The 19,983-nt window shown below is 40.2% G+C and overlaps 1 protein-coding gene across 1 annotated transcript in view; it reads left to right on the top strand.

The window, feature by feature from the left end:
• The window catches only part of HSPA12A (heat shock protein family A (Hsp70) member 12A), a 58,820-nt gene that overhangs the window by 23,242 nt on the left and 15,595 nt on the right, over positions 1 to 19,983 (top strand). Inside the window, exons 5-7 of the mRNA XM_077349878.1 lie at positions 1,901 to 2,005; positions 6,157 to 6,273; positions 19,546 to 19,717. Of these exons, the coding sequence (XP_077205993.1) occupies positions 1,901 to 2,005; positions 6,157 to 6,273; positions 19,546 to 19,717 (394 nt within the window). The remainder of the gene's footprint in view (positions 1 to 1,900; positions 2,006 to 6,156; positions 6,274 to 19,545; positions 19,718 to 19,983) is intronic.

Raw genomic sequence — 19,983 nt, 5'->3', positions numbered from 1 at the left:
GAAAGCTAGAGCTGAGTGGTGCTGCGGAGAAGGAATTCAAGATAGAGAGGTACCATGAGCATTGTAATCATCTTGGTTACAGCAGAGTGGAAATCCCTGGAGCAGAAAAGCAGCATTAGATGATGCTAATATTAGCAAATTAATATTAGTAAATTAGATATAAGATATGTTAGATATAGGATTTTATTTCACCACAGACACTAATTTGCTGCCTCCAAGCATATCCCCTCTGATCAATGTATTACTCCTGCAGTATTTTCTGTGAACCGCCCTGAGCCTTATTGGAGGGTGGTATAAAAATCTCATAAATACATAAATAAATCTAATCAAGCATTATACCTCTGCACTCTCTTTTCCTTCTTTTCAGCACACTTGACTAGGCTATAAGGATCCAGAGATTTCCATTCAAACTCCTATCTGACACAGGGAGCTTTAACTCTCGAAAGCTTATATCCTGAAAATCTTGCAGGTCTCTGAGGTGCTACTGGACTTGAATGTAGCTTTTGTGATAATTCAGTTTTATAAAAAACTTAAAATCAAAGTGAAAATGAGGTTGTGAGGCAAAGCAGTCCTGAGGGTTAATCCCAAGGGTTCATGTGTAGCATTCCTTCTGGCAGGTATTGCTAATTGGGCCTCTCTGCCTACATGGTCCTTATCCTCCTCAGTGCCAGAGGTAGGAATGGGATAATTGGCTCATTGTGAAAACCTGTGGCTCACAGGATGGGAGGGGAAGAATCAGGAGTGATTAAGTCATTTTCTAGAGCAGGGGCAGTCAATCTGTGGTCATGTTCATAGACTACAATTCCCCCTCCCATTCCATGAATTGTAGTCCATGGACATCTGGAGGACCACAGGTTGACTACCCCTGTTCTAGAGGGTTCCAGCAAGAATGGGATAGTCATCATCACCTGATGCTGGTTGCCCAAAAACTATAATTGAACTAACAGCTGGGAAAGGAAAGCTAGCTTGGATTCTAACAGGCTAAAGGCCTGGACTATGATATCCTTCTAGTGCAATGAACAGTGACATAGAGAACACAAGTTATGGCCTTTGATTTTTGGGACTTTGTGTCATCTAGTGCAGGTTTTGAATGCTTTAGATAGTTAAGCTAGATTTTCTTATTTTCTTTGCTGCATGATTTTAGAATGGTGTACTGCCTAGAGGTAAAACTATTTCTGAATACTATTTGAATAAACTTCACATTTTACATAGATTGTTTTCTTGTGTGCACTAACTCTGGGAATCCACAGGGTCAGGCTAGGAAACCTTGACTCTGAGGTCTTTGCTTTTCAACTAATGCAGAAATATTTGAAGGTTATAATAAGTTCCATTCCTGAGTGTGTCAATAAAGAACAGGCCTTCTCGATGTGGGAAATTCTGCCTTCATTCCAAAGATGCCATTTGGGCTTCCAACAGATTCTTTATCAAAATGATTGTCTCCATTTCTTTAGGTCATAGTAAATTCCTATAGATTTGTTGCCTGTTTTCTTCCCAAGATATTTTCTTGCTGCTATACAGTGATGAAAAGACTGAGCTTTATAAGCTCTGATTTCATGAGATTATACAGTGCGGCTTCCAAGCCATTGGTACGGCTGTTGTGATGGGGGTCTTTTTTTAACCAGTACTTCAGCAGGTGCATATAAACATCAAGGACTAGTGGGATAAACTTACATTTCTTTGTAACCACAACTAAGAAGTGTAAAAAGATTGGACCATAAACATGATAGAACTGAATGGGGAAATCCTCTGTCAAGGAGAAAATTAGGCAAAAGATGCAATTACTTGGAGTCATATTTCTCCAGCATGGTGCATCAGCAAAACAATTTTCTACTTTAAATGGAGCAGTAGATTTAGACATCCTGCTTCCTTCTAATACTTTGTGATTGTTTTCTTCCTCCAGAATCTCAGTCTGGAAACAGACCTGACAGCTGCAAATGGCAAGAAAGTCAAAGCACTTGAAATATTTGCTTATGCTCTGCAATACTTTAAGGAACAAGCACTAAAGGTAAAGCAGCTCTTCTGTCTCATGTTTTTTTTATATTTATAACCATGACAGATGCCGGACCAACTAACTTAACCTTGCCAGTCTTTAGCCTGCAGTGGTATTTGACGTAAACAAAGTTTAACAGCTGTAGGAAATGAAGGCAAACGGATGATGATGAAGTTTTCTAGATTCTTGTGCATGACCTCCTTCCTTACCATAAAAAAATCTTAGCAGAATTCTGTCATGTACATGGTACACCTTAGCTCTGTAGCAATCAACACAAGTAGATGTTACTAGTATATTTCATTTGTTTATTACCAGAATATTTTCACAGAGGAATGAAACCCTTTGGGCTAGTCCCCATTTTCTCAGTTCAGAATCAGTTTCCAGAAAGAGTTCTCCCCTTCAGCCTTTTCCCATGCAGAGAGACCCAGTCCTGATGTATTTGATCTGTTGAATTTGTCTTCTCAAGAAGGATAACTGTGCAATATTTAACTAGTAGCGCTGTCTAATCTGCAGCCATTATCTGTTCCACAACAGCCAGTCTACTTCTACGACTTCTTTTCTATACCACAGTGTGGATGGTTATATGGTGCTCAGTACCTAGCTGTGTAGAGAGTCAGGGAGCAAACTTTGTAATTACCCTTTGCACTCTTTCTCTAGCTTTGTCATAGAGCCTCAGATTGGGAGGGGAAAGAAAGTAGCTTTGAGGAAGTTTTGCCTGTTTCTAATATCTTTGGTATAGGCGGGTCCACTGACTAAAGTTCCACAACTGATTACAAGTAACATTCTAGTTATCTGCAAGCTTTTAGTATCATAGTCTTCAACTAAATTTCATAGCATTAGTATGCAGAGGTGTCATGTAGTGCCCCACTGCATGCCATAAAATGAAGCCAAAAGTGAGCCAGAGTCCTGAGTCTCCGCAGCTCGTCCTTTTGCTCTTTCATTCCCCCCTCCCTTGTTTGGTCAAATAAGCTGGTTGCACATGATTCAGATCCCAGTGCTGGTCAACAGCTCTGTATTCCAAATAATGTTGCAGTGAGTGCTCCAAGTGGCTTAAGCCACTAAGCCATCTTGCTGTGTAGGATCTCAGGTTGCCAGAATTCTCTCTGAGGCATTAGTAGATCCAGTGAGACTAGATAGATGGTCCTGAGCTAGATAGCCTTTATAGTCTGTATATTAATGCAGCTCCTTATTTCCATTCATAATCCCCTACATTTTCAAAGTGGTCTTTGAAAAAGAAAAAGAACTGACTTGATGTCTGACTGCATATAACTCCAGCTTCTGGAAAGGCTGGGGGCAAAGGTGTACAGTGAAAGGAAAGAGAAAAGTGACAAATATATGCTGTGGCATGTCTTCAATAGGCAGTAAACCACAAGAACAGATACAGTGTATTGGGAGTAGCAGATGAATGAGGAAAGGAATTCTGCTTTCTATGTAAGCTAAATTGCTTCAAAAAGCAGAAATCAAAACAGACATTGCTTTATTTGAATAAGAAAATATTGCATTTCTACCCGAGATTTTAAATAATGGCCATGTTCAGTAGCTATGAAAACCTTTAAGATGGCTTCTTTGCCATGCTCTCCTCAACTCTTGCACCTCCTCGTATGGATGGATTTTTTAAAAAGCTTCTTCCTTTGTTGTGACATCCAGATACAAGTGTCTGAGCAAACCAGAGTTCGCTTCCTGCACACAAACTGGGATTCTAAACTAGGATTAAATTGTAGTTCAGAATGTCAGTTTATGTGGTCATAAGCTCCAGTTAGAATATCATACCAGATTAGAGCTTGACTGAATATTTCCAATAGTATTGCCAACAGGCTTGTAGAAAGAAGTCCTGTCTTGTAATACCTGGAAATGGGCTGCTGAAACGTATCATGGAATGGCCAGGCAAATAACATCCCATTAATTCCTGTATTAAAAGTGCAGGTGATTTTCCTCCAGGTCTGTTGGCAACCCTGTTTCCCAAATCAGGAAATTTTCAGCTGTGTTTAGGGGTGAGTATGAACCAGGAAAATGCAGTTCATGGCATGTCCAGTTTATAAACAACTAATTGTCATGACCGTTTAGGTGTCAAACAAACAACTCTGGTGTGGTAGAGACACCAAAATCACAGAGAATCTCTGGCTTACTCTCCTCTTCCTGCCTTCCAAGTTTGGTGAGGATTGGATAGATGGGGTCTAAGTTACAACCCCCCCCCCTCCCCGATGATGCCCTCAGGAAAATACTTTTTTGAGAAATGACAGGTGCAAGTTCAAAAGGTTTGGGGTGTATAGATCAGACCTTGTGCAAGTTAGAGACAACAAACTCACAGGGGACCTTCCCCTGATGTTCTTCTACTAGCTCTCCAAATTATGTGCAGATTTGATCTAGGGGGTCCAAGTTATGGCCCCCAAAGAAAAAGGAATTTTCTTTGGTCAGGCACAGGTTCAAAAGTGTCTGGAATGAACCTCCTGCAAGCTACTCATACACAAACACAGAGAGAACCTTGCACTACTGCCTGATCCTCTACAATCTATCTAAGTCAGGGGCAAATTGTTTTGAAGTTTGGGAAATATTTTATAATAATAATAATAGTAATAATTTTATTTTTAAAGCCTGCCCTTTTCTGGTTGACCCAGGAGTAGTAACATCAGATAAAATAACAATACATATACCAATGATACATATATTGCAATTTAACAGTTAAATTAAGTAAATTTTAAAATTATTGAAATCATATTAAAACCACTAGTTTGAAACTAGTGAGGGATTAATAGATGTTTAATTGGTGAAAGTTTTGGTGGGTTCTCAAGCAGGGAGTTCAGCATTTTCATCGTGTTATTTCCTGGCCTCAACCATAGGCCTATGCAGAACAACTCTGATTTACAGACCCTCTGGAAATGTTTAGGCTTCCAAGGGACCCTGATTTCACTAGAGAGAGCATTCTACAAGGGCCAGAGCCCAAAAAGCCCTGCCCCTGGTTGACACCAGTTTTATTTCTTTTGTGCCGGGGACAGATTTTGGTTGCTTGATCTTAATGATCTTTTGGGGGCATAGCAGAAGAGGTAGTCCTTGCAGACATAGGGACTCCAGACCATTGAGGATTTCAAAAGTAAGTATCAAAACATTGAATTTGATTTGAGTGGAGGCAATCTGTCTTGGAAATTCACGAATTGCAACAAACAACTTGGAAGTTCATGGAAAGTCTATACCAGTTGACCTGTCACAAACCTCAGTTTGCAAACCACAATATGGCCCAAATTCATCATGAATGTGTTCATTTTTGAGCTGGTTTGTGCTCATCCCTCTCTGTGTTCTATACGTGAAGGAAAGGGAAACAAAGAGGCCTTCAAGCGGGTCCCTAGAGAGTCAGTATGTAAATATTCTAAATTTTATAAAGTTGTATTCATGCCTGCTATAAACAGGCATCTGAATATGGCTTGTATTATGGTAATCATGCCCCTACTGGCTTATTACAGTTAGAAGATTATTTACATTCCAAAAGAGGACATTGTTCACCTTTTTTGGATTCTTTTCTTGTTTGGATGACAAAGAAAGATATGCAAGGTCACTATACTTGGAATCATTGCTAAATCATCTTACCAGTGACACCACAAACTGAATGCAAGTTCTTAACATCTATTTACTGTTTGTTATTTGCTTAAAATACTTTTCCAAATTAAGTGCAAACTGAGATCTTTTCAGAGTTTCCTTTGGAGAAGCTGTTAACTCAGTTTTGAAACAAAAATAGTTTAAGGATGGTAATACAGTATGTAATAAATAAATAAAACATAGCCAATGTGATGTTTTTTAGTGACATAGTAAATGTTTTTCAGCCTAATTAATGTTTAGGAGAATCAATTTAGAGAAGCTTCAACTTTCACTGTGAAGACACATATAATATCGGCTAATATCTTTGCCACATTCTGGGCTTCTTGTTGGAAAGAAACTTAACCTCTCTAATGCTGCATTTTTCTATGATGATAAAGTGTAATAGAAACCCCAGTCTTTGACATTTCACACATATTTAACATATCGGTCAGGGATTTAAGGAATCTGACATAGACATAACATTAGAAACATGAAGAGTGCAACTTCCTTTCACTGGAGCCAGCAAAAAAGCCACAAGTTTTTTAAACACCTGGTGTCAATTTTATAACTAACTACTATGTCACTTTCATTTATTCCAGGAGCTGGGTGATCAGGAAGGTTCAGAGTTTGATAATTCTGATGTACGATGGGTCATCACTGTGCCAGCCATCTGGAAGCAGCCTGCAAAGCAGTTTATGAGGCAAGCTGCATATAAGGTAAGCTTAGTATTGTGGCTCAAAGGGTTGCTGTCACGCAGTATTGCATCTGTAGCTAGTTTGCCTTATTTTTTATTATTTATATTTACATTTTTAGACCTCTACTCCCAGACTCCACCAGCTCATGGCGGTTTACATTAAATCTAAAAAAAAAACATAAAACAATACCCATACAAAACAAGTTGGTGGTAAAACAACTACAGGGTAACCCACTTCGCTCCCACTCGCCCCAACCCCCATACACAACAGCCACCAATCCTCCAGGGGGCAGCCTCAAAAAATGTGTTCCGGCAGGCTTTTATAGGCCTGCACAGGGTGGGAGAAGATCTTCCTAGCCGGGACCTCAAGCAAATGCCTTGTGGAAAGGTCTTACAGGCCCTGCGGAATTATCATGCCCTCAACAATTGCTAGCCTGCCTGCAGGCTGCACAGAGGCATCAGTTTTGGCACCAGGCAAAGCAGAATACTGTACTAGGTAGACCTTCAGTGGGGCTCTCCTGGTGTTCTGGTGTTTCTTTGGGGTGTACACACACACACACACACTTTGGGGTGTACACACACAAAAAAGTAATAATGAGCTTTTACCACTATGGCATTCCTAGTCTTGTTAGAGTGTCTCTGATTCCCCTATTAACCCAAAATAATTGCCTACCAATAACCATCAGCATAACATAGACCATTTATGCACTGGGAACTTCACTGCCCCAGCTCTCATGCAGGAGTACAAATTGGGGGCAGATGAGGTGTGCTGGGCCAAATGCTCCCCTGTGTAGATGCAGGAAGAGGTGGGGCAACCTGCCACAACTAAAACTCCAGCCTGCAGCCCGGCATGAAACCTCCAGTGCATAAACGGTCATAGTGTTGAAGACTGCAGAAATCGCTGATAGTTTAAATCTATTGAAATATCAGTGCAATGGATACAAGTACGTTTATAGTTGAGGAACCAGCCCATTTGGAATTCTAAACATATTTATTTGTGTTACAGAGTTATAAGAATAAAAAGTACATAAATAAATCATACCCACGGTTTAGAAGCAGGCTGGTTACTATTACCCCAAAGCAAATCTTGTCCAGAAGACAAAAGAAGAGGAACCTTTATACCATAATAGCAAGACAATAGTAGGCAGGGCTATGAGAAACAGTGCTGAGTAAACATCATATAGAAAAGCTGGGCCCTACTTCCTAGCCCCAAGCTCAGTTAGTCCAGCAGGTAGGTAGGCAGATGGACTGAACACATTTGTAAAGAAGGCCTGGTCAAAGAAAAAGAGACACTAGGCTTCTTGCTGTGCTTGACAGGCAGAAGTGCATAAAGTCAAGTTGCCCATTCTAGTTAGGAGTGACTAGTTGGCAGACTTTACTGATCCCCTAAAATGAAGTTTAATCCTTTTAAAAATAGAGATTACTCATGTCAAACTGGTTTGTATAAACCTGGTTCATTAAAATTACAGTTGAAAAGAGGAGAACTATAGGTGATTACAGATGCAGAACACTCTAGTCTTGCTGGGAGAATTGAATTTGCATGATGGTAGCAATTAGTATGATGTACGAATTGAAGAAGGAGCTTCACATCGAGCGCCACAATACTAATTGTTAGGTGACTTTATAATTAAGGTGTGTACATTTCTTCAGGGAATCAGAAATTTGCAATCAGAAAAGTTTTACAATAATGTTCACCTACAGCTCCTTAATTATTCTCCTGTATTGAAGTAATATGAGCATGTTTAGAGTCTGAATTATTGGTGGGAATAGAAGGAATGCATTAAAGACAACACATCTATTAGGACAGGAAGAAAACTTTCTGGACTTTTTGGGAGCTGTGTGATACATATAACTGCTGCTCATGAACTGCAGGAAAGTTCACAAACATTTCTTTGGATTTGAGAACCCGCTAGCCTACATCTGCAAAGTTGGAATGTAGCCATCTATCCATAAAAAAGGCCAAATAAGTTGTCACGTGGCAGATGGGTGTAACAGTCTCTTGCCAGTTTGACCAGAGGAATGGTGGGAGGAGACAGAGGGGGTCTGCTTATCATCCATATTTTCTAGCCATTCTTCTCAAAATTCTGCCCATACAATCTGTTTTTTTCTACTCAAGCAGGAAAAATACAAGTTTCTTATATCTTTCTGCCTGTGGTCAGAAAAACAAGTCTGGGATCGATTCTGAATACACATGCAGAGAGGGAAAAGATTAAGCAAATTCCACTTTCCACTGTCCTTCAACCCAAATTGGCTGTCTCCCCCTGGCTCTTTAAGGATACTTAACATGCACCTGTATATAACATCTGGTTTGCACATCAGTGACTGAGCAATAAACTGGACATGCCAAAAACCATAAGGCTGCATACGCAAGAACCTTGAACAGCTGATCAGTTCACTGTGCTATTTGTACTGGCCCTGCTGATCTGCTCTGTTCTTTTGAACTGGTAGGTATCAACACAAGTTGCATAATCCTTTTGTGATTGGATGTGGACACTGGATTCAGCATCGCCACTCCAGTCATTAACGGAGAAGTCCGAGCTTCCAAGTGACTATGCTTAAAGTGCCATTTAAGTTATTTATGAAAAAAGTAGTCTTCCCCAGTGACACATCATCCATTTCCTCCCCCTGTCTTAGAAACAAAATACATATAATGAATTGGGAAGCTAGAGCTAAGATGAAATGGCAATATAGCTATCACCCTGAGTGTATATATTTTTAAGAAGAGAACAAATGTATTTAGAAGAAAGTTATGCCTCCTCTCCCCAGGGAACATAGCCTAGGTGGCTTACAAAATAAAAATAATGAAAATATTAAAAGCCCCAGTCTGACATGAAAAATAAATAATCAAAAGAGAACAAGGGTAGCTTAAGGCAACAATTTCCAGGCTAAAATAGTGTTTAAAATAATCCCCTTAATTTAAGCTTGGATCAATGGATGTGTTTTGGCCTGGCATCTAAAGGAAAGCAATGTAGGCACCAGGTGAGCCTCAAGGGGAAGGGCATTCCACAAGTGAGGTGCCACTACTGATAAAGCTCTGTCTCTGGTTGAAGGAGGGAGCACAGAGAACAGGGGTTGTGAGGCAGACCTCAGATGGAAGGCTGGACAATTTGGGAGGAGGTTATTTTTCAAACATCTTTGTCTTAAGCCATTTAGTGCTTTAAAGGTAAGAAGCAGCACAATGAATTTTACCCATAAATTGGCACCCACTGCAGTTCATTCATCACTGGGGCAATTTGATCTGCATGTCTCACCCTGTTGCAGTTTGGTTGCTGCAGTTCAGTTGAGCTGAAGTTTCCAGATCATTTTCAAAGGCAGTCCCATGTAAAGCACATTTCAGTAATGTAATATGGATGTAATCAAAGCATGGATCACCTAGGACAGATTACGCTTTTTGGGAAATCATATTAGCTGGCAAATCAGCCAAAGCTGATAAAAGGCACTATGTGCCATAAAGGAGATCTGGACCTTCAACTGTAGGCCAAGATCCAGCATTACTCTCAAGCTATGAATGTGTTCCTTCAGAGGAAATACAACCCTCTCAAGCTGACTTCTCTGTCCTGAAGAAGTTTGTCGTTAACCTGTCTTGTCAGGATTGAGTTTACATTTACTGACACTCATCCATCCCGTTACCATTTTCAGGCCATCTATTCAGAATTTGTATAGATCCACATAACCCAGATGTTAAAGTTATGATTCATATATTGGTGGCACCTTACTTCAGATTCATTGATGCTGTCTCTCAGAGGTTTCCTATAGATATTAAATAGTATGGAGGACAAGATGGAACCCTGCAGGATTCTTTAACATAAACATTATGGGGCCACGCAGCAGTGCCTAGTATCACCTTCTGCTATCAGTCAGTCAAGTAAGAATGGAAACATAGAAACAAAGTTCCTCCCACTCTCAACTCAGTTTGCCTCTCCTGAAGGTCAAGGGTATCAAATGCAACAAGCAGAACAGAATAGAATGATTCCAGAAGATTAAGATGGTGGTCACTAAAGGGGAACCAGAACCTACACTGCCATGTTAGAGATTGCCTATTCCGTTTGTTTGTTTGTTTGTTTATTTATTTATTTATTTATATGCTGCCCTCCCCGGAGGCTCAGGGCGGTTAACAGGAAACAGGAAAAAAGATACAGATAACATATGGTAACAGCATTTGATAACAATAACCTCAACATAACAACAATAACATTAGAGAGTGATGGAACTGTAAAAGAGCCTCAGCTCATTCTTACTGGGACCCAGTGGGTTAGGCAGATTGGTAGCAGTTGTAGTAGGAGGGGGGTTTGGGGGCCATTTGGAAGCGATGGTTTCGGTCGACCTCAACCAAATGCCTCCCACATTTCATTGTGGGAGAATGGGACGTTCTGCACACTCAAGGATCTGTTTCAGAGCAAGTTAGTTTTCATTGTTCATACCTCATAGCCTGGATCTTATTTTTAGTTGTAAACAAATGTCAGCTGTGTGATACGGGGAGGTAAGGATGGGAAGGTCCTAGTCACTTTGTATTTTTGAGAACCACACTTAACTCATCCCATGTGCATGAACATTAACACTTGCTCTGATTCCTCAATATTTGGTGAATCCCTACATCAAGAAAATGCTTATTGCCTCTTGTAGGGTCCAGTGTTCCTTCCCCTAGCATATCAGGAGTCCTTGATGTACATATGTCCTTAATTTTTGAACTTGTTTGTGTCTTTGCCATGTTAAGTTGCATATATTTCTTTACACCAAAATATCTCTGAGTATTAGACAAAATTTTCTGTTGCTAACATAATTCATGCAGCAACTATAAGTCACCTGTTTTCTGTGTCTTGGTATTTTGAGTGGCCCCAAATGTTTTTAGAGCTACCTTAACCATTTTGAATATCTTATGCATGTCTCTAATGTTGAGCAACATTTTTCTCAACAGTCTGTTTTGTGGGATTGCTAATGGTAGTGCCAGAAGCAAATCACTTAAAGGTTCTCATGGAACAACACAGTTATAGGTAAATCCAAAACCTGGGAGACCCATACGTTACTTTTTTCTATTGTTGCTTGCCTGCTGTTGTTTGCATGTGTACCTGTGGAATGGAAGCTAGCAGCGTAGGGAGAAAGGTAGGCTAATTCTTTCTCAACATTTCCCATCTGTGGCACAATGGAATGTTGTTGAACACTGTCTGCTATCTGTGGATTTTTTTGTTTTTGTCTGTGAACATGTGTTTACCAACCAGCTTCATAAACAATGAGGTCAGATCAAAGCTTTTAAGTGCAAGTTTGTGATCAACTCAGATCACAAGGAAGTGACAAGATAAAAGAATATGTCCTTGATTAAAGGCAGCAGTTGCTAAATTGTTTTATGTTATTAATTAACTGTCTTTTGGATGTTTGGGGTGTAAAAGAATGAAAATGGGGGGGGGAGTGTAGAAATACCTTGTAATATTGGGTGAACAACACTAAAAGCTCTCCTGATGACATTCCAGTAATATCTGTTGTATATTTCTAGATTCTTTTTGGCTATAAAGTCACATCTGACCTATTGTAATTCCATAGGATTCCCAAGGCAAGAGATATTGGGAGGTGGTTTTCCATTGCCTGCCTCCATGTCACTCCATGTCAATTTACTCACTTTGCCATTTGGGCATCATTGTTGAAAAGGCGTGACCGTTTAAATGTTCAGTTCTTCCACCTGAATCTCTTACCTCCTCTTTAGTCCATACTGCAAAGAAGTCAAGAAAGCAAGCAATGAAGACAGCATGAAGAATACAATTTCCTAGGTAGCATATTTGAAGAACGCTTGATAGATTGTAAACTAGATTGCAGTTAGGGGTTCCAATTTGCTATTTTGCATTGGATACTCCTGTTCTTTAAAGCCAAAGCTGATATTATTGCTGAAACTTGGTGGTAGTTCTGTCTTTGCTGACTTTCTGTTTATGTTTTAAATCAGAAACAGTTCAATCCTTATCCGGAGTAACTGGGATAAGGATCACTGAAATCAACCGATTTATACTGGAATAACTCTGGATAGGATTGTGTTGTAATTTTTGCAGAACTTGAATGTTATCCAGATTAGTATATATGTAGAAAAATATCTGCAGAAACCTGTAGTAGCCAGTTAGTGTCAAACCCTGTCTCTTTGGGATTTTTACAGATGTAGCTCTATTTAATTTTTAAGAAGGTTGAATGTTTTGGTAGCTGATTTTGAGGGAACCATCATAGTGTATCCGTTGTTGTTGCTTTTCTGTTAGAAGAAGCTAAAATTGCATTTTAGAGAGTATAGCTAATATGTATTTGCAACATTTTACAGTTGTTAATGCACAGATAATTTTTTCTTTGGTGTAAAAAGGCAGAAAGATCCTCTGGAACAAAGAGTAATAATATTTTAAAGGTACAATCCCTCTCTGCTATACTCCATTTTCTGCCAGACCTTCCAGAATAGCAAAAGCAGCGGGAATTAGGCACATTAGCAGTGTTAGGGGAAATGGAGAAATCCTCTTAATTGGCACTTGCTGATAGAGGCAGATTGTTGTCAGTGAATGGATTGGTGCTATTACAGCAAGTTCTTATGGATGCAATTCTTCCGGTGATACTTTCACGTATGAATTCTCTTTTCAGCATAAGCACTAATGTTTGTTATGAAGCTGTAATGTAGTACAAGATTGCAACATTTTAAAGGCATAATTAATTAAGGGTGCTTAATTTATCATGGTGTTAAAATGCATGGAAGAAGAAATATGTGCTAACAAATCTCAATTTACGCCTGCTAATTGCTGCGTTTAGGTTTGCACAAATGTACTGACTGTGACAGACTAATGGAACATACCTCAGAACTGGAGCTGTAGATATAGCTTTGCTAACTACTCTTAGGTATGCTCGTTATAAGCAACTAACAGCATTTTAGAATATGTTTGCAAAAATACAATGTCTGAAAGGTTTTTACAGATGCAATAAGCTGTTAAACAGTGCAGTCTATGGGGAAAACTGTAGCTGACTGAGGCTTGGAATCTCTTGAAAAACATTACCCCTGATTATATCTCTTAGTACTGTGACTTCATCCTACTGCACCCATGAATTCTTAAAGCAGTAGTAATCTGGAAGGAATCAAACTCACATTGCTGCAGTGGCAGAACGGATTTTGTGTTGATCACAGCAGTGTCTTTCCTGCTTGAAGAGGTGTGATGGAATGGCTGCCATGAGGAAACATGAGTAAAAAGTGTAAGGAGTCCAGTGTCAAATAGAGAGGATATGTACAGGAAAAGAACAGCACTCCTCTTTTGATATACACCATACTTGTGAGCACCATCTTGTTCCCTACTTGGAATTGTCATAAATCCCCACCGGTGGAGCAGTCTCTGGGTTATATAATTGAGGTCGTTCAGCACAATTTTCTGTGTGTTAGATACAAATAGGCGGTAGGTTGTTTGTAGCTTGCTGGTATTCAAGATAAATTAAAACAGTCATTTTTGTCAGGGAGAAGTTCTCCTAGTGATTTTCCTTGGCTCCCCAGCATGTGCTTATTTATCTGTCACTGCATGTTAAGCTATTTTCAAAATCAGAGCTGTTTGACAACTCACCGCAAGCCTGTTTTGTATCCAGAAATACTTTAAGAGTGCATTGCTCTATACATGTGGCTGATACGATGGTGGCAGTATGACAAAGGGAAATGTTAACTTCAGGAAATGTTAAGTGAAAAGCCACCCTATAGGAAGTTTCCCCAGCAAAACTGATGATTATAAATTTATCAACAAAGGCAAATGAGGGTAGGTAGAGTAGGTTTTGGCGAATGGAACACAGAAGGAAACAAAATATTTATTGGGGAAAATAGAAATATGAATTGTCAGATAAAGTAGCCATGGAGAAGGAACAGGTTCGTGCTAGAGTTGGTGAAGAAAGGACAAGTTATATGAGAAACAAAGTAGGTTCAAGTTGTACAATAACAGCACTTTGCCTCATTACTGGCTAGGGAATGAAAAACAAGTGCCCAGAAAAGATACCAAATATTGTTCTGTAGAGGTTTAATGAGGGTCCGAAAGCATATCCTTCAGGGATAATTGAATCCTGTTTTTGTGGAGCACTGGACAATATTACCCTTACATCAGCCTTTCAGATATGAATGGCTTTCAGTTCTGAACATCAGAAGTCTAGCTGTGAAGGCAAAACTCATACAGATATCATATATTCTAGTAAATTACTTTAAAGAACTCTAATATTAAATTACAAGTCATTATACCAAGGATCTTGTGTTCTATTTTCTAAAAACATAACTTGTACAAAAAGAAACTGCAGTAATCAACTGAGAAACAAAATTATTTCAGTGAGGCAATTCACCTCTTAAGAACTCTATGTCCACTGCTCATAAGAATCAAAATGTCATAGTAAGAGATCAGACTAGGGAAATCAATGACTGGATTTTTTTAAAAACATGGAAGTTGTCAAGTAAATCTGTGCCTATGTGTGTGCGTGAGAGAGGGGTAGGTGGGAATTGAACTGAGGCCATGGTGTGGGATTTGTTGCCTCTTTTATAGCTCCATTAAAACATATACACACTGAAATTGATGCTAGCTACGGGGAGGATAAGACAGGCACTAATCAGGAGAGCTAATTTGTTGTGTAATCTATATTGTAGACCAGTGGTCCCCAATCTTTTTTTGGCTGGGGACCGGCAGGGCAACTGCCCCGCCCGCGCATCGCGCATGCGGGGCCGTGCAAACGCACATGTGTGGCAGCTTTGCGCAGCCGTTCATGTGCAAAACTGCTGTGTGTGTGCGTTTGCGCTCCCACCGGACGCAAATGTATATGCGTGGCAGCTCCATGCATGCGCATTTGCGTCACTAGTGTGCCAGGGGCCGTGCTTCCCTCTCCCCCCCCCTCAGCAAGAAGCTTGCCGGGCCACAAGCTAATCAGCCGCTTTGGCAGCCAATTTGCTTGCAGCCTGCCGAGCTTCTTGCTGCAGGGGGGGCGGGGAGAGGGAGCCGTGGCCCACTGCCGAAGCTTTCGCGGCCTGGCACCAGGCTGGGGGTTAGGGATCACTGTTTTACATGATTTTAGAATGTAAAGATTCAAACAGTATAGTGAAGTGTGATATCTTCGTCTGAAAGAGTGCTCATCTGTAACCTAACAGGATATGTGAAAGTAGAAAAGTTGGCATCAAAAATTTTCATACTAGGTAAAAAGCTAACATGGCACTTTTACACACACATCCCAATAGGGATGCCAGCCTCTGGGAGCGCCCTGATGATCCCCTAGAATTACAGCTCATCTCCAGATTACAGAGCTCAGTTCTCCTGGAGAAAATGCTTTGAAAGGTGGACTCTATAACCCTCTCCCCCAATCACACATGGTTATTACCATGCAGCTGTTGAAATTGTATAAATGTTTTTCTGTTCATAATATTTTCGTAATAGCAAAGGGCCTGATGACAGGCAGTGCTTTGATCAGTAGTCTTATCAGTTAAATTACTCAATATGTCACGTGTGCTAAAATAGGAAGCAAAGGAAGGGAACTGTGAAATTATTATGCATGCTTGTGATTTTTATCCCAGTATAAAGTCATTGTTCTCCACATGTAACCATATATTTTCTTTAAATTTTGAATTTATTATTTGCAATTATGTTACAGGTTTTTTTTTTTTACTTTTGACATAAAATATCCTGATTCCTCTTCATAGAAGCTTATAAAATGAAGTATACAGAACAGCTACCTTGTCAGATAAATACTTTAGTGATCAAAGGGAGACCTATTTTACCAGTGTTTGTAACTGAAATTCCTTCAATGCTTAGAAAACATAAAATACACAATTTAGAATTATTAAAATTTGAACATTAAAACAGGAATTCCAAGCGTGTTTTTTTAAGTGTGATAAGCTAAAGACTTCAATGGGAACAGTTATTTTAGAATCACTATGCAAGCTAACAGAAATAAATGTTAGATAAAAGCGGAGCGCTACTTCTCCTTCCCTAGCAGTGTTTGTTTGCAGCTCTGCATTGATGAGTTTTCAAATCAGCATTCATATTGATATGAAAATAACGGCTAGCATAAGGGCTGAGAGTGACTGCCATCACTCGTCAGGCATAATTCAATGAACTAATGATGTGACTATTACCGTATTTGCCGGCATATAAGACGACTGGGCATATAAGACGACCCCCCAACATTTCTACTCAAAATATAGTGTGTTACATTACATTACAGTACTATGGGCAGCTATGTCTATCCCAGCTGAAGTACACCCGGCATATAGGACGACCCCCCCCCCCACTTGGAGGCATGTTTTTTACGGGGGGGAAATAGTCTTATACACCAGCAAATACTGTAAATGGTTTGTTCAACTGTACAATTTCTGTGGATACCACAAATCTTCAGTAGTTTCCCAGTATTTCCTCTGCATAGTGTTTCTTTCAGCTCAAGTATATTGCTTCATTGGATCACAGGGAGAGCTGGAGATCCAGACTGAAAAGACGATTGAACTCACTAATGCAGATTGTGAGAATAACTTCAGGCTTTATAACTTCAAGTCACTTGCCTTTCACTATGTCAGATGCAATCACTGATGTCAGCTCTTGATGCAGATGTGGGAAAGTAAGGACTGGATATGGTTTTGAATTCCAAAATTTGCTCTAACCTACATTCCCTGGAGTGGGATAAGGAATACACCAGTAGGCACTGACATGCTGATAAATGTTTTTCTTATACAAGTTCAGTTGTCAAGGCTTATTTTCATATGTAGAAATCCTTACTTTGCCTGTGGGTGACCTCATCTTGATAGTTTCATTATAAGGTAACCCATTGGATACTTTGCTATTAGATGCAGCAAGCTGAACAGTTTGGAAGTCTCCCCACTAGGATTCTGTAAGTTCTCAAGGGTCTGAATAGGCTAATGACTCCTTTAACTGACCCTCAGTTGGACCGTTTATGCACTGGAGGTTTCATGCTGGGCTGCAGACTGGAGTTTTAGTTGTGGCAGGGTGCCCCACCTCTTCCTGCACACACACTGGAGAGTATTTGGCCTGATGCACCTCATCCACCCCCGATTTGTGCTCCTGCATGAGAGCTGGGGCAGTGATGTTCCCAGTGCGTAAACGGTCTTGCTCTCAACAGTCTGCAGAATCCACTTGCAAACAGTCACTGAGGTGAATTGAAACTGCATTATTTAGCATGTATGTGACCGTTTATGCACTGGGAACTTCACCGCCCCAGCTCTTGCGCAGGAGCACAAATCGGGGGCAGATGAGGTGCAGCAGGCCAAATGCTCTCCCAGGTGGGTGCAGGAAGAGGTGGGGCAACCTGCCATGACTAAAACTCCAGCCTGCAGCACAGCATGAAACCTCCAGTGCATAAATGGTCTGTGTGAAACTGCCCTCTTCAGGAGCAGTTTCAGTGATCCTCAGTCATATTTTTCTCCATACCTAAGGTGTCCCCTGACGCCTTTACCTTGTGTATTTTTTGCCATCCACACTAGGGCTGGCCAATTTACAATGAGAAATAGTGGCAAGTATATGATCCACGATGGAAAGTGGGGGAGGGGAAACCCCACTTTTTCTTCATCCTTGCCCATGTGTTCCACTGCCTTTACAATTTTCTTTGTGCCTGACACCATGCTGACCATTAGAGATGTACTGGGGATGGAATGAAAGCTGGATTCATACACAAACTAAGTAAGCTAACGTTTAGGACCTTTAATTATAGGGTCTTCTAAAAAAATACTAATTTACAAGTGCTATGGGGGTCTCACATTTAGAAGAAGAGGAAGCATGACTTTATTGGGTTTGGGGGTAAATCCTACTTCTTCTTTTACTTCTCTGCGTTTCAGTATTGTGATGGAAAGTTCTGACCATTTTTCTTTGGGCCGGAGAAAGCACCAAGGAAAGCTAGAGAACTTCAGTTCTTCACCCTTACCCTTAGCCAAAGACAGGCATCCTGAAAGCTGGTCACTTCTGTTCAATTTAACAGCCACCCTCTGCTTTCAAGCTGCCATGATTGTGTGACTGAGAACAGGCCTATGTCTGCCATTTGGGGAAGATTCCTCCTACCTTTTGTGGGTTTTGTTTAAAATCCCATATCTTTCTGTGCTCCAGAAATTTCTCTGATTATGCCAAAATCTCATGGAGTACAGCCAGCCCCACAATGCAGAGTTCATTATCCACATTTCATTATTCACTTCACTCCAGTAGAAAGCATTCACAAGATGGAGCCTCTGAGGAAGGAAGGGAGGAGTCATTTTGGAAATGCCATCTCTCTCTCTGAAAATCTCTACTTCCAGAATCGTCTAAGCTTCCAGAGGTTTGAGCATACTGGTCTTTTTCTGCAGCAATCCATCCTTGGTGGAGCATTTTCAGTCATCAGCAGACAATTTGTTGGGGTGGTGGTGGTGGTTAGTTTACTTACTTCCTGCATACCAGACAAGTACATAGACACCCCTACTTTGTGTGTAGGTGGCCCTGTTGTGTGACTTTAATTGTATACAGGGAGCAACAAGTTTGCTGTTAAATACACCAGTGATTACTACTTGACCCAGTTTTTTAAAATAGTCTTCAGCTAGCATGTTGTGTAAAACCTATGTTTTGACTGTCTTGAACAAAATTGTGACAGGAATGTTAATCTTGCAAAAGACGTAATTGTGAAAAAACTCAGCCCATCATTATTGGAATCTTCCAAGTCTCAGGGTGTTTTTTTTAAGCAGCTAATGTTATGATGTTGTCAGAGTTAACATTTAAAACTGAAGTCAACTTAACTAACATGTATTTCATTTTAGAAGAGAATGTGTCCTACATTTCTAACCCTCATGGTTGTATTCTTGAGATTTTCTTGGTTTTCAGCATTTTCTTTAGCCTTAGAAAGCTAAAATATATGTGTGTGAATTTGAGCAGTACGTTAGCAGGACAGACAAATCTTTGTGTTGCCCACACAACCAGCAATCCAAGTCTGATTGGTTTGGTTAGCAAAGCATTTTCTTCCCTATATATTGAGCAAATATAGCGCGGGACGAATAAATTAGATGCCTAGAAACTATATAACTTTCATTTTATGATACTATTATTTCTTGATTTACCATGTGCATCAACCGTGTCTCCTGTTAGAAAACTGCATGCATCTTGATCCTAGTGAATACCTGTAAAATTAGTTAGACTTGCTTCCCTCTGTCCAATACTTAGCCTATGCTAATGGGTACTTAAAAGTGTATATATCAGTGCTGAGAAAATGACTTAATTGTGATGGCAGAAAGAGATTAAAGCCCTTTTATGGTCTGCGCATTCCATTTTCCTCCTGAATCCATCCTATGCATGTCCCCATGTCAATGATTCTCTATTCGCAGGCAGGAATGGCAACTTCCGAGAATCCTGAGCAGCTGATAATTGCCCTGGAGCCAGAGGCAGCATCAATTTATTGCAGGAAGCTCCGCCTTCATCAGATGATAGATCTAAGCCTCAAAGGGCCTGCCAATGGTTATAACCCCAGTGACACCATCAGCACTGGCTTTACTCCAGGTACTGCTCACTGGATCAGGCATTGCTGTAGCTGGTTATAGGGGTCCTGTCACCATCTCTTTTATAGCAAAGTATCTTTTTTCAAACACTCACTGACCACAGATTTACCTGATCTGTCACCCTGGGTTATTTATCATGCCGCATGTGATAACTATGTCATTCAATCAATTAATAATTTATTATGGTCATGGACCAGCAGACTAAAACATACTTTCACGGGTGGTTATAAGAATATATATACAGTTTTCAGCTGTATCTGGATAGAC

The sequence above is a fragment of the Paroedura picta genome, chromosome 8 (genome assembly GCF_049243985.1).
Source record: "Paroedura picta isolate Pp20150507F chromosome 8, Ppicta_v3.0, whole genome shotgun sequence".
In the NCBI taxonomy this organism is placed as follows: domain Eukaryota; kingdom Metazoa; phylum Chordata; class Lepidosauria; order Squamata; family Gekkonidae; genus Paroedura; species Paroedura picta.
The sequence above is the reverse complement of the archived record's forward strand: the minus strand, read 5'-3'. Positions and strand labels throughout refer to the sequence as shown.